At 36.6% G+C, this 27,735-nt stretch overlaps 2 protein-coding genes across 4 annotated transcripts in view; both read right to left on the reverse strand.

Annotated features, from left to right (window-relative positions):
• The window catches only part of LOC110104358 (callose synthase 3), a 52,280-nt gene extending 48,000 nt beyond the window's left edge, over nt 1–4,280 (reverse strand). For 2 of the 3 annotated variants that reach the window (XM_020833423.2, XM_028699183.1), the window contains exons 1-2: nt 4,084–4,280; nt 3,753–3,970 (exon numbers count right to left, since the gene is read on the reverse strand). In XM_020833423.2, coding sequence (XP_020689082.1) covers nt 3,753–3,942 — 190 coding nt within the window. In that variant the 5' untranslated portion in view covers nt 3,943–3,970; nt 4,084–4,280. The remainder of the gene's footprint in view (nt 1–3,752; nt 3,971–4,083) is intronic. The other variant, XM_020833422.2, reaches the window with a different exon arrangement.
• A 6,033-nt stretch (nt 4,281–10,313) lies between these two features.
• Nucleotides 10,314–25,341, reverse strand: LOC110104368 (photosystem II reaction center PSB28 protein, chloroplastic). The gene is made up of 2 exons (XM_020833440.2): nt 25,155–25,341; nt 10,314–10,984 (listed from the first exon to the last, which is right to left on the reverse strand). The coding sequence occupies exons 1-2, from the start codon at nt 25,222–25,224 to the stop codon at nt 10,509–10,511; spliced, it is 546 nt and encodes a 181-aa protein (XP_020689099.1). The 5' UTR covers nt 25,225–25,341; the 3' UTR covers nt 10,314–10,508.
• Nucleotides 25,342–27,735: the final 2,394 nt, after the last annotated feature.

The following is a 27,735-nucleotide window of genomic DNA, read 5'->3' on the forward strand; positions in this document are numbered from 1 at the left end:
ATCATTATTATTTCAAGCCAAGATAGAGGTGAGGAGAGAAGACCGGGATTAAATTCCGGTAATAAAAGAAACAGGATTTGTTGTGACTAGGAGAGCCAAGGGAATCCATTTCCAATTCAGAGGAATTGAAATTGGAAAGAAATAAAGAGGTTATGGGTCTGGGAAAATTCGGCCAAAGGAAAAATAATTAATTTGAAATATTTCTAAACGAGCTTATTAGGCAATTAGGAAATAAATCCTGATTTGCTCACATGGGGGCCGGCGGCATGCATGGGCAAGGGAGAGGTTTAATGAAAGCATTTAAGGCTTCTTAATTGGTTCAGGAATTAGGAAAGTAAATAACCCAATCCAATTTAAATTTGAAATTCAAATAGAATTCATTTAAAAAGTTCCAAAAATGGAATGGCAAATTAGGAAGGATTTCAAATTTCAAATTAGTTAGATTTGAATTTGAAACTGCCCAAAATTAAATAACCCAAATTAAGTTTGAATTACATCATGAATGAGATTCAATATTTTCCTAAAATAGCTCTCTAATTTAGGAAACTATTTGAAATTCAAAATTTGAAATTCAAATGATGAAAATAATTTCCTAAATTATTTGAACTCTTTAGGTAAGCATTAAGGTGACATTGACTCCTCATTCATGGAGACAAACAAGAGTGGCCGGCGGTGGGCTTGGCTCGGGTGGGGCGGTGGAGGAGCTAATGGGGAAAAGGGGAGGGGCTAGAATCTGGCTGCCAAACGAATTATGGGGGAGGAGCAAGAATATAAAAATGACAATGATGAGCGATAAGATGGAAGAAACAAAAACAAAATAGAAACAAGAGATAGAAGATAAAAACCGTGAGCCTTGGACTCTTCCAAAGACTGACGGGTGATTCTTTGCCCTTCTCCAAGGGACTTCAATTCACGAGCCCGGACCCATCCTGTAGCTGGTGAAGACTCTAATTCCTCTCCATAGAAATCTCACTATCATCCTCTCACAAGAGCACAATTGTTGAACACAAATTTTTAATATCAATTCTTTATCCCCGTTACAATAGCTTAAGGACATATATATAGGCCACAACATAAGAAAAACTCAAAATTACAAAATTTCCCCTTGACCACAACACTCACATAAACTAACCTAGGGGTAAAACAGGAAATAACATAAAATAAGAGCTAAAATTCAGAAAATAACTCATAAATGATAATTTAAATTATAGCCGTCGATTTACGACGCCTCCTGTGATAGATGCGCCAAATCTTCGTACCGATGTGGCGATGTCCGCATCAAGATCACTCCTAAATTTCGGCTTCTTCCTCCATTTATCTTTCAAGTACAATTTTTTAAGCTAGTTGCAACTTGCAACAATAAAAAGAAGTATGTTGTTGCCATCATTGGAAAGGATCTAATGACATTCTGGTCTCTCACTCAATGTTTCATTCCCCTATTATTTCTTTATTGTGCACAACTTCCAAAGGAAATTACTATTGCATTCTAAAAAGACACTGATCAATAAAAAATTAAAAATTAATTTGCACAACAAGCCTACGATCATTGCCTTACCATAAGTTTATGGTTCTAACAAGATGTCTTTCCTTCTCATCTTCCTTTAATTAGTGAAATCACAAAATAAAAAAACACTTACTTGATTATTTTAACTAAAAAATAATTTAAGTTGCATTATTTTGAAACTTACAAGCCAAATTACATGCTCACCTTAAGCAAAAAAATTACTTGGAATTATAGGATTTTTCTAACATCAAATAAATTAGGCTAACTAGCACAAGAATAATAAAATTGGGAGTTAATTCATGCTTCAGATTGAATATCATATTTTCATGTATTCTAGAAAATATTAGAAAAGAAATGGATCATATTTATCAAGCACATGCATGAATGAGTGCATCGCAGATTTTTTAACATTTTATATAGGGTCCTCAGGTTAGTCCACAATGGGTGCTAACTCAATGGCTTTAAAAAAATATTTAGACTTCAGCATTGCACCATGTTCCTTGTTTGAGACGTTTCATTGACACTTGTTATAATATTTTCTCCAAATTCTACATAATGATCAGCATGTAGCTTTATCACTTAATGGGTCAACTTTTCCATGACTATGCGCAAATTTTTTCTTCAAGCAAATTCCTTCAGAAATTAAAGTGGGCACCTTTTTTTTTGCATTTTTGTTAAGTTCTAATATTGTATAGCATCATGTTATTGATAATACATAATGTGATAGAATTTGACAATTATTTACATACTAACTTTCATCCAAATTAATGGAGCATAGATATGTAATGTTCATGGAACTTACACTCTGACTTGGAGTTGAGGAAAGAAGAAAAATTTTAGGTAGAAACAAAAGAAAGCATGTGCATTCTTTTTTTTTTTATTGGTGTTTTTAAGAGAAGAAAAATTTTCATCCAATTCCTGATAGGTAGGTAGTTAAGAGAAACAAAAGGAAAATAAATATTAGAATTAATTTGATATGTACACCCTCATAAGTTGATAGGTAAGGATTGTGAGAATTAACATTTATCCATTTGTTAAAATAAGTATAGTTTATTTATTATTAAAAGTTTACTTATATGAATTCCTTTTTCTATTTCCACTAGTTTTTTGAGAGAAACAAAATTCTTCAAAAGGTTGAAACTTTTTATCTCTTTCACTTCTTTTCTTCTCTCTCTTCTCATTTTAACTCACAATAAAAAATGGTCTTTACTTTATTTCCAATTCTTTTACTTTTCTCTCAAAATTTCAAGCCCCCAATCACAGCATAAGAGTCGTTACACATGAATTATAATGCCCTTCACGTATGTCCATGTGTGTAAACATGTGTGCATATAGGGATGGACCTTTCTCCTCCTTGCAAAAGAATCACCATTCTACTCCCATACAAATTTTAATGTTATGGCCTTCAAATGTTAAGTCATAATTGCTCATTCTCTTTAACACAATTAAATCTAGAGTTATATATAATTATCAAAATTTTAATATTGTGTAATCACGAATTAGAAGCATCAAAATTTTTTCACGGGATGGCTTCAATTGCATGATAAGGTAGTTGTAGTTTTGGAAACCTTCAAATGGGCAAAGATAAAATACATAGGTTCATGGTGATATGTTGAATATATTGGACACTTTTGATTAGCAAAATGCATAAGTCAAACTTAAACTTTAGGAGTGATTCCATATGTGACTCAATCATTGTCATTTCATAGGCTTGATCAATGATTAAATTATTATGAAACTTGATAAAACTAATTCCGGAAGTATTTTTCAAGTTTTAGATAATAATGAATTGTGTGATATTGAGTTAGAAGATATAAGCATTATCCTCCTTCAGAGGACAGAATTGTTCTAATATGGAAATAGATTAACAAATAATGCCCAAACATGAAAATTTTCACACAAAGAAAAAAAATTAAGGGAAACGCCAATATATCACATGAGTGATGGCATTCAAATAATCTAAGCTTCTCTCTCTAACATTTTCAATGAAAATAGCAGAACATAGTGGAAAATTGCATTAAAACTAGCTAGCTTTGGAAAACTACAGCACCCCCAAATCACAAAAAGCTCGAGTACAAACTAGTAAACACGGAGAATTAAAAAGTTAACAAATTTAACATGTACAATGAAAAAATCCACAATATCAGTCACCGCACACTTTGTGAATAACAAATCAGGACTAGGAATCTGTCACTTGAAAAAAAAAATTAGATTAAGAAGAAGCCGCCATATAAAGAATGTAACTTACAGAGATAAGCAACCCTGGGATACGTTGCCTCGACTTCGTTAGCCACACGGAGAATGGGAGCGATCTCGACAAGAGACGACGGCACGACCTCGCTGTCAAAGATTGACTCTCCAAGGTTTCCCGCCGTCTGAGTACGCAGCAGCCGACGCGGAGGTGGCTGCTGCTCCGGCCCATTCCGTGAAGAAGACATAGATCTTCCTCACCAAACACCACCCTAACTTCACCCAAAACACGCGCAAACCATACAATCAGGAACACAAGGAAAGCAATGGCCCTAAACCTAAAGGAATTTGCTTTGATCCCAGAACACCGAGGAAAGAATTTAGATTACCGAGTCACAGTAGATTCTTCTCAGATTTCAGTATCCAGCCTGAAATGGGAAGACAAGAGACCAAGATTGACGATTACGGAAGAGGAAAGCGGAGGAAACCCTAGAAAAGGAAAGCAGAGCGCGAGCTGAAGGAAGTGAAAGCTGCTGTTTTTCGAAGCAAGCTTCAGTGTAGTGGAAAAATAAAAAAAGTTGCGTGGCGAGTCGAAAGTATATATGATTAGCGACAAAGATAAACTACAGACGGGCAAAGTAGGTGCAATAAGAATAGACGAGGTAAATTGAAATGGATGTCCATTTTATTACAATAATACCACTGAATTTTTGAATTAATCGCCGTATTGATTCCGTAACGATCCATTTCCGAAATATCGGAGAGAACGGAATCGAAACGGATTCCCTTATAGGACCACAAACGGATGTGTCGTCCAATTACTAGGTGCGGAATATACATCGTCCGTAAAAGTACTGGGTACCTAGCAGTATACAGCGGTATCGAGTGCCGGTACTAGTTGGGCATAGTACTTGTACGGACGGTTCTCCCGTCCGCACTCCTCACCTAATAATCTCTAGTACCACAGATGGATGGACGGCTGAAGCGTCCGACGGTGGCAGCGGAGGCCATGGCCGCGGCCGACGGCTGCAGCCTATAGTGGTGGTAGGTGGCGGTGGCATGTAATGAAATTTTAGTGTATTTTACAATCAAACACCTATGTTTGAAATAATTTACGACCATTTTAAGTCGCATAATCATTAAAAAAAATAAAAAAAACTTACAAATTATGAAATGAACGAGTGGAATTATTTTTTTTTATTACTATTTCCAAAAATGTAAATTATATAATTTATAATATATTTATGTTATAATTATTTAAAAAATGACTCATAAGTCAACTAGAAAAGTAGGGGCTAGCTAATACAAAGAAAGATAATTTGAAGGAAAATAATTATTCTCCTTAATTTTCTATTGCAAGCTTTGTATAATATTTATAGATACATAACAGTGAAGTTAAAGGAAATTCAATTAACAATCTAATGAATATTAATTTAATATATAGATATTAAATGAAAGAAAATTAAAAGGAAAGTGAATTAACAGCTAATGAATGCTAATTTAATACATAGAGTAAATGAAAGGAAATCAAAAGAAAAGATGATTAAAAGAAAGTAACCAAAAATAAAGAGTTAATAGATTTATTTACTTTTTTCTAATATGCCCCCTCAAGATGGAGTCACGTGAGATAACACCAATCATGGCACAAAGATTGTTGAGTCGATGATAAGAAAGAGACGTGTTGAGAGCATGACACATGAGAGACATGAATGTCATTGTTTTGCATCATTTTTTTTTTGAATGAGGCGGAAGACAATGACGATGTTCATCATTCGTGAATGAAAATTGGGATTGCACATTAATATATTGCACCAATATTATCATATATAATAGACTATTGTTGGTGGGTAGAGAGACATCAAGCTCGATAAGTAAAGATTTTAATCAAGTGATATCAGTAATAATATTGGCAATTGTATGGTATTCTACTTCGATGGATGAGCGAGTGACATAACATTGATTCTTGGAGCACCAAGAGATGGCATTGTGACAAAGAAAAATAATGTGAGCAGTTGTGGGTCCACTATATTGCCATGCCAATTAACATATGATAACCCATGAAAGGTATGGGTGTTAATATTTGACATGACCTGAAAATTCGACTGAAATCCGCCTCGAAATTTTCGGATTAGGGGCAACCTGGACCTAAAATGGGTCGAGTTCATGTTCAATAATTTGATCCGTTTTAAAAATTAAGTCAGGTTTGGGTAAACCCTTTGACTCGAAAGTGACCCGAAATTGACATGTTTTGACCCGAAAATCCAGTTTTGATCCGGAAACCCCGAGATTGAACTATTTTTGACTCATTTTTACCCGTTTTTTACTCGAAAAGCTGAGTTTGACCCAGGTTTTGACCCGAAAACTAGCATTTATTTTCACAGTCCCAGGTCATCTAGGTTGTGTCAGTGACACGGACCCAAAGCGGGTCAGGTTCGGATCCGAAAAACTGACCCGTTTGCAAAAAAGGGTTGGATTCGGGTTGACCCGAATAATGCTTGGTCAATTTCAAGTTCGACCCGAACCCGACCCGTGACTGGAAATTGACACCCCTAATGAAACAAGAGTAGAGTACTACGACAAATAAATAGACCATAATGGCTAATGGCTCGAAAGGTAGCAAAAAATTCATTTAGTAATACCACCGGCTATGGGAGCACGAGAAATTCTAGTGGTAAAGCCGGCGGATTAACCGTCTGTATTAATTGGAAACTTTTCTAACAAATTATCAAATATGAAATTTCTTATGAATTTAACAATGCTTTTAATAATTATTATAATTTTGGGTACTAAAGTTGTATATAAAATATTAATCATTGTGTAATGTGATGATTACTTTATTGTCATGAGACTTATTTTTACCATGATTAGTAAGAGAGTCTCATCTGATCTCCTCATGATCTATAATAAACCTTCAATAGGTTCAACATCCATAAACATGATGAATCTATCATTAGAGCTTATGAAAAAGAGATAAAGGAATACAATAATAATAATGATTGATCCTCTTTAACAAATAATATTAATATTCCTAATTTGTTTATTAAGACCTTCCACTTTCACTTGAAGGCATCTCAAAAAGCAATGGCGCATTAATCCTTTTTATAGGAGAAATTATTATGTGCGGACGTCGAACGTCGGTCAGAGACCAACCATCGCGTCATGTCACCCGTGTGTTCGATACCGCGGCTCGGTACTATTGACATGGAGCATTCTGATTAATTGTCTCCAGATGACGTTTTGCGTCTAATCTCCGCACATAATAATTTCTCCTAGCTTTTATAGAGCAGTTGTTTCCTCGAAAAATCTATTTATTTCATAGTACATTCAATTCAAATATGACTCATGCTGATTGGAGTTCAATTCCAAGTTGTTCTCTAAAAAGTTAGGGGAATGAAAAGCTTCAAGGAAAAATAAAAATAATTGAAGTTGGCTTGGCTAGAAAGCATTCCTTTGCACTTGTTCTTATCTCTTCTTATGGCTTGAGCTTATCTTCAATGGCTATTTAATTGCATGGATTATGAATATAGGTTTCGACCTAATGCAACCCTTTGTTTTTCTCATTCGAAATTCAAACCTGACAACGATAGAATTACATTTATTATATGATAATAATAGTTATAATAATAATAATTTCAATAAATTTTATTTAAATGTAAATTTATTTAGTCTTTGATTACTTCAACTCATAGCGATACTTTATAATATAACTTATAATTTTATTATGTTTTTATTATTATTTGCAATTAGAGGTATTGACTAGTAAGAAGATATAATTTGTTTTTGTATGTGCACTAAATGCTGATATTATTTGCTTGATTAACTTAAATTAAGATTTGATTTGGGACAGTTTTTTTATTGCTTTTTAAAATAACTTTTTTTATAAAAATTTAAATTTTTGTACTAAAAAGTTGCTTTAAGTAGCAGTAAAAAAAACCGTCCCAAATAAAACAAAGATTAGAAGAAGATGACAAGAGAGGGAGTTGGCCAAAATGAGATAGATAAGTAAATGACTAGAAGTTAAAATGAAGCATTGAAAGAGAGGACAATAATTTCATCTTTTTAGGCTAGAGTGGGAAGAGGAGGGAATCTGAGCCCTTATGCCACATGGGATGCACATGTTCTCAGGGCCCACAAGTAAAAATCAAAATAAACTTTTTGTTTTTTTTTTCTAATTGCAAATCTATCCACTTTTTCTCCTTTCTATCATGTCATTAATGGGCATTTTAGTTTAAAATATTAGGAGTAAATTGTATTAAAACTTCCTTTATTTTTTACATTTTTTATGTTTTATATATAGATAAGGAAATATCAAATAAATTGTTTAGGGATTTAAAATACTCAAAATTATCATTTATTTTATATTTTAAAATTCCTTAAAGGTCACTTGTGTTACCACTCTCATGTCACACTGCCCCTTGTGTAGTCTCATTGAAGCAATTGTCTGTATGAGTTCTTATCCTAAGGCTTCATTTGAGACAGTTTTCTTACTGTTTTGTCAATAAGTTTTTTAGTACAAAAATTTTATTTTTTGTGCTAGAAAGCTGCTTGAATAAGCAGTAAAAAAACCGTCACAAATAAAGCATAAGTTGTTATTTTATATTTTTAAGTAATCGTCCTCTAATATAATGTATTTATTAGTTTAAAAACAATTTTAGAATCATAGAATTAGAAAAAAAATTACTTACACTTCATTTGGGACAACTTTCTATCTGCTTTTTAAAACAACTTTTTAGTATAAAAATTTTTGGTTTAAGAATTTATTGTATTAAAAAGCTGCTTTAAAAATCAACAAAGAAGTCATCCCAAAAAAAACCTTAATGCAAAGCCTTTTCAATTTATTACATCAAAAGTAAAAATTGTATTTACTTTGCATGCAATAAGATAAACCAATTGAATAAAATTCCACCTAATTTGAGAAATATTATATATTGTTTGTTCAAGAGGATCAATCATTATTATTATTGAATTATTTTATCTCCTTTTTCATAAGCTCTCATGATAGATTCTTCATCTTTATGGATGTTGAAGTCAACAATTACTAAGATTGATGGAGATTTTAAACCTATTGAAGGTTTATTATAGATCATGAGGAGATCAGATAAGGCTCTCTTTCTAATCAAAGTAAAAATAGGTCTCATGACATTAAAACATTATTATTAATATTTTCTATACAACTTTAATTAAAAAAATTATAATAATTATTAAAAACATTATTAAATTCATAAGAAATTTCATATTTGATATTTTTTTAGAAATGTTTCCAATTTTGATTTTATTTTATTATTATAAGAATTTTGCCATCTCTTACAACATATAAGATGTCAGGTTTGCTGTCTTAGAAGCAATCTTTTTTTTTGTCATATTTTAATTATGTGTATGATTAGGCTAACACAAAAGGTACAAAAAAATATGCCAATAAATGATCTGATCCATCAACCAGTTAAATAAAATCTAAGTTTAGATTGACTCATTTAATAAATATGTCAAATTCAATTTGATTTTCTAATCTGTTTATTAAATGGTTATGTTCAAATTTACATGCCAACCAATTTTTGATCAAAAAATAACTCATTTAATATATTTTTTTCTTAACTTATAGGTATTTAATAAGTTATAAAAAAAATTAAACAAAAACGGGTTAATCGATCATATTCATGTCATTCGGATTGCTAGTGGGTCAAGCTCGAGTTAGAATTTTTGGCCTGTTTTTTAAGCAAGTTGGGTTCAAATTGACTAGATTTGATCGAGTCAATTGTGATTGGACTCAAACCCGTCCTATCAACCCGTTTTGACGCCTTCAGAAAATGTTGTTATATTCACCCTCGTCCAGTCAAAAGACAGCTGGGGATATTATGGCCAATGTACATGCACAAAGAAGGTTAGTTGTCCCTTTGCTTTTGATCCAAGCCAAACCTTCTCATAATTTGACCTGTTATTTCTAGGTGAGAGTAAAGGTCATTAAATAATAAAAAAAAAAATACACAGTGGAGCTTGGTCTAACCAGATGTTGGCATAGGAATCTGACTTGCAAATACCTATTAAGCAGAAACTTTTGAGAGAGTTCCAAGTGGAAAGCAACTTCTCGTCAGCAGTTTTGTGGCCAACATCTTTAATCGGTTGGCGAGTATTCCAGAAAATTAGTTTCCTACTAAGCAACTTTGATGACATGATTCCAAGGAAAGTTCATAAGCCTACCCGTAGAGATTATTCTGTGCGAAAACCGAACGGTGAGAACCGTCCGCTCTATGAACAATAAAAATGCAGTTCACTATTCACAGAGACAAACCGGACGGTTCCTTCCGTCCGGTAATCCAAACAAAACTGCATTTTTTACTGTTCACAAAGACAAACCGGACAGTTCTTCCCATCCGGTGTCCACACAGAATAATTTCTCCTACGAGTAAGGATCAAATGATCTATTAAAGTTTACTTCTTTGGCAACTTGTGGACTAAAAAGAGGAAAAAGTTGCTGAATCGGATTCAGACTTACATGATGACTTTGACTCATAAATCATCTGAATACTAATGAAATGATAGAGGCAATGCCAGATGCTGCAGTAACACCGACAAAAAACAACTTCCAGAGAGGCACAAATAACAGACAAGTGAGGCTAGTCGATTCCATCAGAAATCTTTTACCAATTTTTGTCAAGTTGAAGTTCAATAAATGAGAAATCATTACCAAGAACTCGTTACTTAAGGAAGGAATGATAATATAACAAAGTATTCAGCAAAACTTTTATAGTAACTGAAACTTACAAGAATCGTACAGGAAGGCAAATAAGAGGAAAACAGTTCAAAAATGTACAGTACCTCATTTCTTGATGAACTGCAAGCCATTTGCATTTGAATACCTCTCCATAAATCTCATGAACCTGTCCCAATCTCTAGGAGTGCGCATAATATATTTAGCTTCAATTTTTGAAGGTTTCCCATTCACAAATTTGGCGTTCACATTGGTTGATTGGAGCACACCTTCCTCATCAATCATGTAGAAACCAGTAATCTCTCCAAGTTCACTGGAGGAATCAAATACAGAAGGTTCATCAAAGATGAACGTGGCAACACCATTTGTACCATCCCTGGATTTGGTTAAACTGACATCTGGTATTGTCTGCTCATCAGTTCCTTGGATAAACTGAATTGCAGGCTTGGCCATCATAGTAACAGGTCTTGATGTGTTAGATCTTTCTACTATATGGGACCTCTTTGGAGCAGGAATCTGGAAGGTTCTTCCATGGAATGAGGAGCTGGATCTCCGGTAGACGGTTTGCGAAAGAGAAGCGCTACCTTAAACAGGATAACGAATTACATCTACTAAAAATTTGCAGAAGGAAGATTTCTTAAGAAAGAATATGTACTGCCTTTATTCAGACGGAGCTTAAGCTTATGAAGGTTACTTTTATCATAAAAATATTGCATCTAAGTTTTTGCATAGAAGTAATTAAAGATAAAAACCCAAATTTATAGTTGAAAAAATTGGAACAGTATACCAATAAAAGTTTCTATAAAGATAGAGGTAGAACGGAGAACTGCTGCAATTATGATGAATTATTACTCAATAATGGAAGGAGAAAAGATGACCAATTCTCGTAGGAAATAATATATATGGTAGACAATTTAAGTTTACACATTATGGAAAGACACATTTGTTGCTTCAAAGTGATGGACAAAACTTCCAAGCCTCAAAGTGAGAAGCATAAGCAACAATCAGTTAAACTCCAGTCTCCAGGACCAAACTGTCCGGATGGATAAAAGCAAGTTGTTGAACTGAAATTTTAGGAACAACGATTTGAGGAAAGTTTGTACACACAAAGCATAATTATATGAGACTAAGCGCACAGCTCACCATTGAAAATCATGAAATTCTTTTATACAAAATTTTTTTTCTTATGGATTTCATATTTGATGAATGATGAATCAAACCACTTAAACTATAATTTTCAGTCTCAAGCCCAAGTGGAAAAAATTAGAAGTCGATGATAGGTTGAAAATCAATCATAAAACCTATGCAAAAATCTATAAACTTGTAATTTAATATTTGCTAGTGTTAAAGCCTTAAAGGCATTCCACGTAAGTAGTAAGGCATGACATAACAAAGAGTAAATGTCATAGATGATTGTATTAGAAGCATATAGAAGGTAATTGATGAAAATAATTGTCTAAGAATATGATCATGAAATTTAAATGATAAAAAGTTACTAATCCAGTATAATAATTTGTTAAGCAAAACAAATTAAAAATTTAAAATTGAACCAAATTTTATGTTAGATTAAATAGTTTAGTTGCATTGAGAAGAGTTCCATACATCTCAACTATATAGCCTAGTGTGATACTATACCCTGAGCTGAGATCACCTGATCCTAGGACTCAAGTTGCACATCGTTTTCATTCGCTACCGAGTATCTCTGTAAGTAGAGCTTCATCAAGTGATGAACTCGACACTCGCCCTAGCTTGGAGTTGGCGAACTTCGAGCTATGGTGAATTCTATAGAGGTCAAACTCTCGGCATTTCCTACAAAGAAAGTTTCTTTTATGAGACCCTAAGCTAAAATCAAGTTCCCCGAGCGTTGAAAGGGGATGATTTGCCAGTGAATGGGGGTAATTTCCCCAAGTTTTGCTAGCAAGGGGGTGAGTTCCCCGAGTCCCCGAGTTTTGCTAAAAAGTAGTTCTTTAAATATTAATTTGTCAATTAAAAGGTTGTTACAATTTCGCTTAAATTATAACTACTTGTTGTGAAGAGCTTGACGCATTTAAGCAATATAAAAAATTAAAAAAATAAGAGACTTCAATTATGAGGTGAAGTAAAATGTAGAGATACAAGAATGAATAAAAACTACGCTTAACGGTGGAAGATCTTGAGGTCATTGGAGCTCCATATTATGGGCACTTTCTTTTCAGAGTATCTCCAACTTATATGCTCTGAGGCCCACTCATTCTTTGATAATGCAAGGTCCACCCATATCAAGCTTGGCTTCCTCAGCACTGAATGGCAAGCTACAGCGTCAAATTTTTTCAACACCAAGTTTCATGGATCAAACACCTTCTCTCTGGCATGTAAGTTTTATTACTTTGCCATTTGCCTTTTGGTTTCTTCTTGCTTAAGTGATGTCTTAGCTCAAAGTTCTTCAAACATATCAGTAGCAGTTTCCAACTCTTTGTAGTTTCTTTCTTCTCACTAGCCTAACTCACCTTCTTCAAATTTGAGGCAGCGATCACTCGCTGGCTATGCAACTCATCTCAACTAGGAGTAGGCCTCGGCTCCATGAGAGAGAGAGTGAATGGGGTTTGACCAATTTCCGAGGACGATGTGGTCATGAGTGCCCTTAGGACAAAATATAGCACCTCTACCATTTGCTAGCTACTCCTTCAACATTCTTTTTTAGTAAATTCACAATTTGCATGTTCGTCGCCTCGACTTGGCCATTCATTTAGGGGTGATATACTTAAGCGAATTCGAGGTCAATTTCCTGAGACTAGCAAAATTATTTGATTTTTGTTGCAATCTAGGGCACATCATCGATGATAATGGTGGAGGTCATAATTGCATATGGCATCAGACCAAATAAAGTTGTGAACGACATCACAACTATTATCATTGCTAGTGCCTTTGCTTCGATCAAGTAAGAGAAATAATCAACCATCACTAACAAGTGTACCTCCTTCAATATCTTTTCCACCTTGCTCTCCTTTGTGCACATTAGATTAAGTAACATTGCTGATCTTCTGAAAAGCTCGTCACCCATTAGGATGTATCAGAGAACTTAATCTGGAACCTACAAAGGTCGGCCACCGAGTGATCTTTCTTTTTTTCATGTACTCAATGTATAGGTCTATCTAACTCACCTCATCATCCTCTTCCGCTCACTTTCTCTCATTCAATAGTGCGCTGGACCACTTCAAGGAAGGTCGTCCATTTGGATTCCCAACCTTTGATAGTAAAAGATACAATTGTAGCATTTCATCCTGCACTTCATATTGTCCATTGACTTGATTCACCGCTAGCTGTGAGTTCAAGTGAATAATCAATGTTTCACTATGATGGCGATTGCAAAACTCAATCCCATGATCATACTCCATCTTTTTTGCAATCCCATGATCATACTCCATCTTGTTGTAACTTGGAACTCAAACTCCACGACTTGTGTGAGTACTACCCCTACCAGGCTTTTTAAGACAAAGTTGGTGCCAACTCCCTTCTCGTCGGATGCCATCCACAGCTAGTCAAATTCACTCGTTTGTTTCCTTTCAGCTAAGACAAACGTGAAGTCGGCAAGGGCCTGAGCTTTTATAGCCTTCCTCGAGATGTAAGTAATTCAGAACTTGTTCAACTCAACCACCCATTTTAATATTCTCCCAAAATGGTCTAGCTTGACAATCATTGTTTTAAGCTGTAGGTGTGCTTAGAAACAAGGTCGAAGCCATCAAGTTGAGATAATTAGAGCCCATGCTTTCCATGATTGGGTATTTGAGCTTGGTTACTCTAAATGTCTTGCTCACATAGTAGATGAGCTACAACTTCCTTCCATGACCAGGACTTAGCTTACAATGTCCTCATCAAGTTGTTGGGGGCTTTGCAGAAGCCGCGGAGTATAGAAGCATCTTCAATTGTTAAAAAGAGGCCTCACATTCTTCATACCATACAAGATGCTTTACACTCATAAGAACTTTAAATAAGGGCAAACATTTTTCACCCAACTTCGAGACAAAGCAGTTAAGACCAACAACTTGCCCTATAAGTCGTTGAATCTCCAATATGGCTTTCACTTCGTTTGGATTCATCTTGACCCCTTCCGAGGTAAAGAGAAACCCTCGAGACTTTGTCTGATCCTACATGAAAAGTATATATCAAAGTGCTAAGTAGCATACTATACCTTTTTTGTGTAGCAAATGTTTCACTCAAGTCCAAGATGTGTTTATGCAGTGATTTGCTCATGACGAGGAATCCAACTAGTGAGTTGACCCTAGGGGTGCAAACGAGTAGAGTCAAGCTCGAGTCAAGGGGTGTTCGAGCTCGACTCGCGAGCCAAATACCAAGCTCGAACTAAAGCTCGAAAGTCGAGGCCAACCTCGACTCGTCCCACTGAAATGAGCTCGTCAAGCCGCTCGATTCGAAGTTTCAAGCTCCAATTTCAAGCCACTCAATTCGAAGTTTCGAGCTCCTATTTTGCGCCCAAGTTTTGATCCCACGCCTGAGTTCCGATCCCGCACCCGAGTTCAGATCCCATATCTGGCGTCCGACCTTTCATTTTCCCACCATTTGTTTTCCCGCTAGCGATTTCATTTTCCCGTCAGCCAACCAGACCGCGTGCGATCCCGACATTCATTCGGCATCCGACCTTTCATTTTCCCACGTCCGAGGTCCAACTACGATCCTGACATTCATCCTGCGTCTGAGTGTGCAGTTTTTGTCTTCTGGCATGCCATCTGTCGTCGTTCCTCTTTCGGTGAGCCGCTCGAGTAATCGAGTTGAGCGGAGGGCTATTCAAGCTCGAGCACAATAAGGTCGTCGAGCTCAAAATCCTGTTCGAGCTCAACTCACGAGCTCAATAAGCTCGACTCGTCGAGCCCGAGCCAGCTCATGAGTCGTCTTGACTCGGTTGCACCCCTAGTTGACCCTTGGAAGTGGGTGATTGCCTTAAGGGTAGGCCGCATTCGGGCTGGTGAAGTATATGTACAATTGCACATTCTTCATTTTTCACCCATATTTTATGCAATTGTCATGTTGGAGATCCAATCAGTTTATTTTACTTCAATTATGAACTCAACATCAAGGAGTTTCTACACCTCTTGCTTTATAAGATCAGCTAGGATGGTTACGATCTTCCTTATTTTTTGCTTGAAAAAGTTCATGTTTGGTCTATGGCAGACGACTTCGCCGTCTATGCCAAAAATCTCAACAATTGTCCAAGTGAACACATTGACAACATATTTGAAGACTTGGATGAGTTCATCGCAATGCTCCAGGCTTAAAGACATGCTTTATTAGGAGGGTTCACCCAAGGGTGCCCTCTGTTATCGGAACTTCCTCTACTACTTTAGTGGTCCCCAGTCCGGCTCCTTTCTCTACTTCAAAATGTAATTTTTTTTTCCCGATGCATACATACATTTCACACAGATTAGATCAAGTCAGCCCTTACTATGACTTCTTAGGTACGCACCGGGAACTTGGCTGCCGCATTATATGTTGAGACGACCACTCTTTAAGCATGTAGTAGTGGTCCCCAAAAAATGATGTTGTATGTGGCAAGTAGGTCCACCACAATGAAGTTAATTATTGCCTTGCATTTGCACTCACGCTCACCTTTGCCCAAAGTAATGAGTAGAGTGATCAGTGAATTCTAGACACTTCACTAGCTACTGCAAACCAAATGCATACTCGAACAACTCTTCTCATAGGCCTTAAGTGAGAGTTCCTTGAGTGACAACCAACTCCATGTATTTTACTTCTGGCATCTCCCTTTGGAACTTGATAATAAAATTCTGAATGACCCACCCGACTCTTATCTCAATTTTAAGAGTGCTTGAAAGCTCTTGAGAGGATTTTGGGCACTCACAAACTATCTGATGAACATCCTTTTGAATTCAATTAAGGATGTGATGACATAAAGGAGAAGGCACAAGGACCGCTGAAGGGAGACTCAAATTTAGCAAAAAATAGGATTCAAAATTTTCCCAAACATACGTTAAGTCAATGACATCAATCCATACTCATGTCGGATCCAAAATTTTCCATGGAATATACCTTGAGCCTACTATCAAGATTAGCTATGGCAGTAAATAGAGAAAGAGAGGTGGATGAATATGAAGGAGACCTCTGAAACATATCCATGATTGATGTATGATAAGAGCCCGTGCAAATGTCACAAACATACCTCCTAACCTTTTATTTATAAGGTTGGAAAGGCTATATGAGATACTATACCTAAAAAAAAAAAAATTGTAAAATATTAGGGTTTAGGCCTTTAGGGTTAGGTTTAGGGTTTAGAGTAGGATTTAGGTTTAGGGTTTATCAAACTATGTGATGAACATCCTTTTAAATTCAATTAAGAATGTGATGACGTAAAGGAGAAGGCACAAGGACCACCAAAGGGTCGACTCGTTAAAATTAGCTAAAAAAATAGTATCTAATTTTTTTCCAAACACACGTAAAGTCAATGACATCAAGCCACAGTCACGTGGGATCCAAAATTTTCCATGGAATATACCTTGAGCCTACTATCAAGATTAGCTAAGGCAATGAGTATAGAAAGAGAGAGGCGGACGAATATGAAGAAGAGCTTTGAAATCTGTCTATGATTAATGAATGATAAATGCTCGTGCAAATGTCCCAAACATACCTCTTTAGCCTTTATTTACAAGGTTGGAAAGGCTATATGAGATATTGCACGTAAAAAAGTAATAAACATATAGACTAACTTAAAGAGAGTTAAGAGTTCAACCACATTGGATATGGCATTGAAATGGTCCCAGTGAGTGACTTTGGCGAGCACCTTTGGCAAATGCCTCTGGTAAGAGCCGTCGATTAGTGCTTCTGATGAGTTCCCTTGGGGTGTGCTTCTGACGAGTGTCATTGGTGTGTGCTTCTAACGGGTGTCTCTGGCGAGTTTCAGCTAGGGACTAGCATAACTTATGAGGCCATCAGTGTGGGGTTGGTAATTGTACATGTCCTATAGTTTAGATGAGAGGCCCTCTGAGAAAGACTAGTTGCCTCAACTAGAGTGAGTCTTCCTATAGGGCGAGTTCAGATGAGGCGAGTACCTCCTAAAGTAGAGATTTGCATAGGAAAATTTCCTCCCTCGATCAAACCTATCAGGGGTGTATGCCTCCTTAGTCAAGCTTCTTTGGAACGAGCTTTAATGGGACGAGTGCTTGCCCTTATACCAGTCAATCTCTTTGAGTGTTTCCCTTGGGTGACTTCTTCGGAGTGCATACCCCTTCTAACCGAGCTCTTCTAAGGCAAGCCTCCTCTATGGCCGAGCTCCCCTGAGGCGAACTAGAACATTGGGGTGTACGTCTTCTCTTTTCTCACATAACTTATTATCACTTGGAAACCTTAAGCCTAAAGTAAGCTGAAACCAAAACAAGCCCTAAGTGAAATCTACGTTTGGTAAGTTTAAATAACTCAAATCTATCATACGGTTAAACCATATGAAAGTGAATAGATGAGGTTGTAAGTTGGAGTTATAATTGGGTAGTTAAAAACTTAAAATCAAAGGTGCCTCAAGAAGTACCATCCAAAAAATGTAAAATAAAGATTCTCTACAATTAAACTAATTAGTTGTACAGATCCAGGTGTTGGACAACAAAAAAGACTTTAATAACTAAATTGCATGTGGTATAAATGAAACTGTTAAAAGGGTAGAAAGAACAAGTGTGGCAACAATAAGGTGTTAGAGAAATTAAAGAAAGGTTTGTGAAGGAAAATGATAGACTAACATAATATGGCTAAAACTTATGCGATGTTTGCGGAAAATAGTCCGGGTTTGTGAAAAATACTCTGCATTTCATGTAGAATCTAATAAAAATGAATGAAGGAGGATTCATAAAACCAACTAATATAGTTGGGATAAAGATGATAATGATGGCAATGATAAAGGTGGTAATAGAGAAAAAAGATAGACCAAAACACCTAATAATGTAAACAAAAACACTCATGAATGCAAAGGCAATAAATATTTTTGATTTAAAGGAACCAACTTGGTGGAAGATAAATTTGTGGATGAAGAGTTCAATTGCTAGTAAGTTGGCATTTTGAGAGAGATTTAATTAGTAAAGGAGGACCAGCCCTAAGTTTTATCTGATTAGATGAAATTTTTGAAATAGATATGCTCAGGAGACAAGCCTGAAAAATCAAATCGAGCAATAAGAAAAAGGACAATTGTCAAACTTTACTTATCATGTTCCTGTAGAATGCAACTGTTCAAATGATTTTTCATTTAAGATAAGTATTAAAGGCTTTTTTCTTCCAACTTTCTATGGAGAAAAAAAATATGTTTTGTACAAACACATGAGTGTCAAACCCCTGCAGCTTTGATTCATTTATATCCAACCACAACACAATAAAAGGATACCTTTCAGCTATCGTTAACATCTCATGCCACCATAAGGGTCCTAGATAATTTATCCAAAGGATAGTGACACCTTAAACTCAACTCACCTTCACAAGCCACAACCAAAACAAGTCATGCGACTATACCAAGCAATATAGGACATCATCAAACATTTGGAGAAACTATTTCACTAATTAGATCAAAGAAATATTGTGGATTGATATTAAATGCTAAGATGAGCAACATAGTGGTAGTAATTAATCACATAACGTGACAACTAGGAAGAGAATGTATGACTATAGTGCAGAACATGACTAAAAATAGTTTGAGAAAGATTAAAATGCTCTTGTAAGAATCTTAGAACACATCACAAATGTTATAAATTGCGACTATTGCAGCATCTACAATTGCTATTTCAGTATAACCTTAAAGAGATATAGATATGTAATTCTTATTAATATTTATCAATTATATCACATTGACCGCCATCTTTGTTTTTCTGTCTAGCATTTGTTACAGTAGGAATTCTTTTATTATAGCATCTCTCTCCCTAGTCTGTAACAAGATGGACTATGAACAACAAAGTTATGCAGTAACAAGATGGACTATGAACAACAAAGTTATGTCTAGAATTTGTTTTCATGAAACTAGAAGACAATCCATTGGTAGGCCTAAAGTAAAATATGAGCGAGTCAATACATATATATGTTGATGCTGATTCTATCAAACATGTGAACCCAAAAGTCATCTAGAAGACATATTTCCATATATATGTCTCTTCCAAGACCATGCTTGAATGCCTCAAACAACACTCTTTTAACTATAACTATCTAAAAAAAAACCCTATAGACTAATTGAAGAAACCGATAGACACAGCAGGGAAAGCAAAAGGTGAAAGAGAAAACCAAAAGGAAATTGTATTCGAATGCCTTTACAGAGATAAGTACAGACCTATAAATAGACTAGGTAAATACAGTACAGAAGACACAATCCAATAGAAATCATACAGCTCAGCACTAATATAATTAACGATAAAACAGATCTTTGCTAATTAAGGTTTATGCTCTAATACTCCCCCGCAAACTGATGGTTCAAGACTAACAGTCAGTTTGTGACGAAGCTTTTGGAACCGAGGTGTAGATAAAGCTTTTGTGAGAATATCCGCAACCTGATCTGTTGTGCTGATGGGAAGGACAGAAATACTTTGATTGTGTATATGTTCACGAACGAATTTCTGATCAATCTCTATATGTTTAGTACGAGCGTGGAAGACCGGATTGTTAGCCAACGCGATCGCAGAAGTGTTGTCGCAATATATGTTGGTTGGCTGCTGTTGATGAATTCCGAACTCGGCCAGCAGCCGACGTATCCACATGACGTCTGCCGTGAGTGCCGCCAAAGCTCGATACTCGGACTCAGTTGATGACCGGGAAATGGTGTGCTGTTTCTTTACGGTCCAGGAAATGAGTGTATTCCCGAGAAATGAGCAGTATCCCGAAGTAGACTTGCGCGACACCGGATCACCAGCCCAGTCCGCATCTGAAAAGGATTGAAGATTGAGATTAGTGTTTGTTACCGGTAACCCGTATTTGGACGTACCTTTGAGATACCGAAGTAAGCGCTTGAGTAGATAGATATGTTGAGGTTCAGGATTATGCATGTGTTGTGACAACATATTTACACTGTAGGAGATATCCGGACGAGTAATTGTGAGGTACTGTAAAGATCCCGTCAGTCGCCTGTATGTACTTGGATCTTGAAGTTCATTTTCTGGATTGAAAGCATCCGGAAGCTTAGTACAGGTGGGATTAGCGAGCTCCTTACAGTCCGTGAGGTTGGCTTGCTGAAGGATTTGCTGAATGTATCTTTCCTGTGACAGAAAATAACTATTTGACTGTTTTGTGATCTTGATACCAAGAAATTCAGACACCTCACCGAGGTGCTTCATGTGGAAATCCTTGTTGAGTTGATCCAGAATTTGTTTGATAGTGACCGAGTTATTCCCTGAGATGAGTATGTCATCAACATAAACAAGTAAGAAAACGCAAACCTGATCCCGTTTGTAGCTAAACAGGGAAGGGTCGTATTGACTTTGAGTGAACCCGATGGTGAGTAGTGTATTGGTAATTGTAGTGAACCACTGTCGGGGCGCTTGTTTTAAGCCATAAAGAGCCTTTTGAAGATGACAAACATAGTCCGGATGATTGGTGTCTTGAAAACCTTTCGGTTGTTGCATATAGACGGTTTCCGAAAGCTGGCCATGGAGGAATGCATTTACGACGTCAAGTTGTTGAACGGCCCATCCGTTGTGAAGAGCCACAGCAAGAAGGATCCGTATCGTTGGGAGTTTTGCAACGGGACTAAACGTCTCCAAATAATCCAACCCATACTGTTGATGATTTCCTTGAGCCACGAGTCTTGCTTTGTGAGTAGCCACAGATCCATCGGCGTGAAATTTTGTTCTATACGTCCACCTACAACCAAGGATAGAAGCATTTGGAGGTGGTTTTACCAGCTTCTAGGTTCCTTGACGTTGAAGAGCAAGGAATTCATTTGCCATTGCACGACGCCATTCAAATTTCTGGACAGCATCTGTATATGTGGTTGGATCCGGGGCGGTTGTGCTTGACTGAAGATTATGAAGCAGATTTAGTCTGTTGATTGGCTTCAATGAGCCAGTTTTGCTGCGAGTAGTCATTGGATGAACGGGAGCATTTGAACACTGCTGCTCCATAGGTGGCTGAAGGTTATGAGTCGGGACAGTGTTGTCAGTCTCGGGTATGGTATTGGACATAGGAGATGATCGAAGTTGAGTTGTAGGGGATGGACTGAACTTTGGAGTAGGAGTTTGAATGGATGTCGGTGTCAGTAGAAATGGAGAAGTGGGCATATTTGAAGTCTTGGTAGCAGACAGAGTGTTGAGAGTGCCGAAAGGAAAATTTTGTTCTTGAAAAGTGACATGCCTGCTAATAGTAATTTTGTTGTTATGCATATTTAGGCATTTGTATCCTTTCTGAACCTCAGAATATCCTATGAAAACATGAGAAATAGCTTTTGGTTGAAGTTTATGTCTAGTGTTTGGCGGGGACAGCGGGAAGCATTCGCACCCAAAAACCTTGAGATGATTGTATTGAGGTTTACTTTTGTGGATGTGCTCAAACGGGGATATGTTTGTGGTTGTAGGAGAAGGAAATCGATTTATGAGGTAGACAGCCGTGGAGACAGCATCGGGCCAGTAGAGGTATGGAAGCGATGCCGTATGAAGAAGAGTCCTCGTTGTCTCTATAATATGTCGATGCTTCCTCTCAGCCACACCATTCTGTTTGGGTGTGTATGGGCAAGATTGACGATGGATAATCCCATGTTGAGTGAGAAAAGAAGAAAACTGCTGATTCATGTATTCAGTCCCACCATCGGACTGAAAGATTTTTATTTTCTTTGCGGTGTAGTTCTCAACCTGTGTTTTGAATTGAACAAAGATGTTAAAAACAAATTGATTTATGTCGAAGAGGAAATAACCACGTGAACCGAGAGTAATCGTCTACGAAAATAACATAGTAACGATAGCCTTGATTAGAGACGACCGGAGCAGGGCCCCATACGTCAGAATGAACGAGAGACAGTAAAGATTTATTACTATGATCAGAATTTTCAAACGACAATTTATGAATCTTAGAGCTATTACAAGAACTGCAAGAAAAATCACATTTGCCTAAAGCTAAATCAGGATTACAAGAAGAAATGATATTAAAGATCCTCCGGTGAGGATGACCCAGGCGTTGGTGCCAGCGAGCGGCCGACTGAGGATTTGTATTTAGAGCTGTATGAGATGTCGCAGGAGACCCTGTTGGAATCTGATATAGACCACCTTTACACGGTCCGCGGAGGATAACCCTGTCCGTCCTCATGTCCTTCAAGATAAAACCATTAGGATCAAATATAATTGATATGTTATTATCTTTGGTCAATTGAGAAATCGAAAGAAGATTAAACTGAAGTGAGGGTGAGTGAAGAATGTGTGAAAGATTAAGCTTACTGGACGGGGTCGGGAGGATGCCCGCCCCGGTATGGGAGATCTTGAGGGAGCTGCCATCTCCAATTGTAACAGACTCAGAACCTTGATATGGCAACGATATGGACATGTTATCCAGAGAATTGGTAAGATGGGTCGAGGCACCCGAATCTAAGAACCAGCTATCATCATTGTTATCTGAACCTGCGATCATAGCTGTGTTCGTGTTTCTTGATGTCGGAACATATTGAGTGTTTAAGCGGTGCCAACACGCCTGAGCCGAGTGACCTCTTTTCAAGCAAATCTGACATGTTACGGGTACCGCGGCTGTATTCCTGGAGGAATTAGCATTACTTGAAGGATTACGACCTCGAGACCGTTTGCCGCGGGAATTGAAAAGAGCCATGGTATTATCTGATCGTCCAGCGAGCTTAGACGCCTCTGTAGCAAGATTCACTTCTTCGCTAAGGAGCAGCGGGTATAGTTGATCTAGTGATATCGGAGTTAACATTGTTCGTATGGCGGTCTTGAAGGACTAATAAGTGGGCGGCAGGCCATTGAGAATGTACAGTATTATATCTTCAGTGTCGACAATCGCACCGGCAGCAGCTATTTGATCGACCAAAGATTTGATCTCGGTAAGGTATTGATTCATGTTGGAGTTCTTGAACGTGATATTATGAAGCTCATTCTTCAATTGAATGACTTTGGATTGGTTTGTAGCTTGGAACCGGTTTTGGAGAGCAACCCAAATGGCGGCCGTTGTGTCAAGATGGATCACATACGGGAGGACGGGAGCCGAAATTGTGGAGCAGATAGAAGCCGAGATGTTCTGATCAGTTAGACGCCATTTGGAAAATAAGGGATTTGTGGAAGAAACACCTTCTTGGTTTGTGATCGTTGGAGGCGGAGAGGTAACAGCCGGATCAAGAAAACTTTGAAAGCCATTGGCGCAGACGATCTTCAGAACCTGCGATCTCCAAAGCGAGTAGTTATCGACGGCCAGAGGAATAGAAACCACGTTCTTGATGTTAGAGACCAAGAACTTGAGATTGGAGGGGATTATTTGGTCAGAATCTTCAGTGGAGTTCGGAAAATGATGATCGGCGACGGTGGAAGAGACAGAGTGATCCATGATAGAGGACCTAACCTACTCTTGATACCATGAATAAATCGATAGACACAGTAGGGAAAGCAAAAGGTGAAAGAGAAAACCAAAAGGAAATTGTATTCGAATGCCTTTACAGAGATAAGTACAGACCTATAAATAGACTAGGTAAATACAGTACAGAAGACACAATCCAATAGAAATCATACAGCTCATCACTAATGTAATTAACGATAAAACAGATCTTTGCTAATTAAGGTTTATGCTCTAATACTAACTAGTTGAAGACTAACTATATTGTTAATGCATCAAACTTCCAAATCTTATTGAAATTTTGAATCTCCTAATTATCACCAATAGCATCATTATCCCACCTATAACATTAATAAAAAGAAAGCATCGCCTAAATCATTTTTGCTAAAATATCACACCTCTCTCTCAAATATTTATTTAGAACAAAAATAAAATATAAGGAGAATACACAATATCTCAATCTTCTACAAATTATTGCATTGTCAATATCATCAAATATTTCCACAAAAATATAGACATTTCTTATTATTATACAGCCTAAAGAACCAATCAAAGGATACATATAACAAACATCAGAATTACCAGATGCAACAACTTTTTTTCACTTAACTCTCAACCAACTGAAATAAATCGCTCAATAAGGAAGGCAATTTGCAACCTGAAATACGAATTTGGCCGGAATGAGTTTTATAGCCGTTACATTTGCTTTGGAGGTGGGTGTTAATCAATCAAAACTTGTATTGTACTTATCTCAAAACAAAATTCAGTGGCTACAAAACTAATCCTAATCATCTGAGTCAGGATATCTTCATACAATATTGTTTCCAATTTAATTATCCTCAAAGGGTGAAAATATCCATGCGATTCCAAATATCCAATGTAATTGCAGTATCCATGAATAAAGAAGGAAAAAAAAAAAAAACTTTTTTTGGTGGTTAAATCATTCCCGGTTGAACTTAACCATAACGAGTTATTGAAACGTAAAAGTACCTTAAACTAACCTAAAAAAGGATTTATCAAAGAAATAATAACCTAGCCAAGATCAAGTTATTGAAAATAATGAAAGTACTAAGAAGCAATTATTGATTTGGTTCTGCCCATATGGCCTTTCCCGGCGAACATACTCATTAGCCTATAATTATGCCAGTGTAGAACACTGGTTGAAAAAGAAAATGATAATAGCAGTCTAATGTGCAGAAACTATGAAAGATCGGAAAGAGAATGTGGAATTAGAAGAGGAAAAATAGGGTTTACCAAATGGGTGGCGCTTCTGCGACCAATTAGCAATCGTTGAAGAGAGCGCAAGAGATTGCATTGCGGCCATCTATTCACACAAAGAACTAACAGTGAGAGCAACTGGCGAGCGAGCCAGAGAGCGAAAGAGAGAGCGAGAGAGAAAGAGAGAGAGAACACAGAAGTGGAGGAAATGATGTGTAGCAATGATATCCATTCACTGATACCGCCAAAGATTGAGAATTTAGCTTGGAAAAAAAAAGGTGAGGGATTTTTCCTAAAAATGATAGATAATTTTTTAGAGGGAAAATTACATACATACCACTATATTTCTAATCATTTACATATCTAACACTTCAAAGTTTAATATTACTTTTATACCACTCAAAACTCATACTTGACATCACTTATACCACTCCGTTTCTATCGGACCTCACGCCGTATATCTTCCCGCCGGGAATACCTTGCTCGCCTACAATCGGAATACCTACCAGCTGCTCGTGATCAGATCGCTGCTAGCGTCTCTGGACGGTTAAGCTCGCTGCTCGTGATCAGACCGCCGAAGGGGAACTCTGGACGGGGCTACAGTTGCAGGAAGCTGGACGGGGCAAGTTGAAGAAATGAAAAAGTCAATGCATTTCCGATCTCAAGCTCCAGCCGACCTCTCTGCATCTTGTTTCTTCCGGACCAGCCACAAGCAGAGAGAGAGAGAGAGAGAGAGAGAGATTTCTCTCTTACCTATAGTTGTAACACCTCTGCCGATCTCCTCTCCAACAAAGCTCCCAACCTGAGCTCTTCATCCCCGATCTCCTCTTCTCTTCTTGAAGCCGATGCCTACAAGCCCTCACCCGTCCAAACCATAGGTTAAACCGACTTCTTCCTCTCTGCTCTCGATTTGAAACTTTCGATCTCTACCCAGCTCCCTATCTGAAACGGCCGTGAAGTTTAGGCAGACGGCGTGGTAAAAATGAGGTAAATAAAGGATTTGGGTGGTATAAGAGTAATATTAAACTTTGAGGTGTTAGATATGTAAATGGTTAGAAATATAGTGGTATGTATGTAAATTTCCCTTTTTTAAATTACATGCTTTTTATTATCTTATATGATTTATATAAAAGTAAAAATCATCTTACAATTTTGATACACATATCCTATATTTTTTTTTTCAACTAAAACATATGGTACAATTCTTTTTTGGTAATAATATTTTGCTGGTATATAATAAATAAATAACTTGAAATTATGCCAAAAACAATTAAACTATTAATATTTGATTACTTTAATATATTTTTAATAAAAAAAATTAAAGATTTTATCTAAAAAATTTAATATATGTTAGTGTTGTGGCATGTGTGTTAGAAGCCAAGTTAGAAGAAAGAAAAAAAATTCAATCCTCTTAACTTTGTACATGATTTCATTCAACAAATTAGAGAAGCAAATAAAATGAGAAGTTGACATTATTTTTTTTTTTTTTTTTAGGGTTTTTTTTGTTAGGGTTTATAAACACAAAAAATGAAGCAACTTTGTCATCTGAAATAACTTACACTAATAATAAATATAAGTCACAAAGGGTTGTTGATATTATTGATATGGTGAGCCCTCGGTGAATGAAAGGGCTTGTATGATGACTAAATGTAAGTTGAAGTTAATGGGGCTTTGGGAAGAGCAATTATTACGTCCGGTCATTGAATGCGTTCAGAGACCAATAACCACATGCCACGTCACCTAAAACTTGGTATTGAGGACTCGGTATTGCTCGGTATATATTCGGATACGTTCAGATTTCACCGGACGTAATAATTGCTCCTTTGGAAAGGAGGGTTTCTAAAGATGGACTTATATTTGTTTTATTTTATGTTGGTTGATTTTGTGAGGAGCTTAAGTGTAAGTTAGGTTTTTCGGATTACGACGAGTACAAGTACTTTGAAAATTTTAGGATGTTTGGAATAATGTTATGGAGTTTTTAATTTTAATGATATTTAGAGGTTTTGGTGCATATGGTAAGACTTCGTTTGGGACGACTTTTTTACTGTTATTTAAAGCAGCTTTTTAGTACAAAAATTTCTTGAACTATAAATTTTTGTACTTGAAAGCATTAAGAAAGCCGCCTCAAATGAAGCCTAAAAGGAACACAAGCTAATTTAGTCTTCGTTTGGAATAGCTTTTTAGTACAAAAATTTATAATTCGTAAATAACTTAGTGTAGGAGAGAGAACTTAGAGAGAAATTTAAGAACACTAAAAAATAATGTGTGGATGAGAGAAACAAAACAAATAAAATAAAAAACAGCAAGTAATTAAGTATTAAACCTCTCATCAAACAGGCAACTCTCTGAGTTCACCAAGTTAAGAATATTGTTAGCCAGCAAACACTCCATAAGAAGAAACTACAAAGACAACACTTCTGGCTGAGTTTATCATATTTTGAATCATTACAATGCTTAAGAAGAAGAAAAGTTACAAAGAAGAGAAAAGGTGGCAAGTCATAAAGTCTTTGCATGAAAACTTGCTTCATCTTTAACTTCTCTCCTTAGAAACACAAGGGCTGCAAAGATCACTTATTTACTACTTCTTGGAATATAAAATGCCACATCTTGAACCTTC

Source organism: Dendrobium catenatum, unplaced genomic scaffold, assembly GCF_001605985.2.
Source record: "Dendrobium catenatum unplaced genomic scaffold, ASM160598v2 fragScaff_scaffold_1220, whole genome shotgun sequence".
Lineage (NCBI taxonomy): Eukaryota > Viridiplantae > Streptophyta > Magnoliopsida > Asparagales > Orchidaceae > Dendrobium > Dendrobium catenatum.

Excerpts from the sequence above, each read along its gene's own strand:
- LOC110104368 (XM_020833440.2), bottom strand. The coding sequence starts at position 25,224 with ATGGCCGCAATGCAATCTCTTGCGCTCTCTTCAACGATTGCTAATTGG. Across the intron at positions 10,985-25,154 it reads GCAGAAGCGCCACCCATTTG|GTAGCGCTTCTCTTTCGCAA; the intron begins GTAAACCCTATT and ends ATCCTGTTTAAG.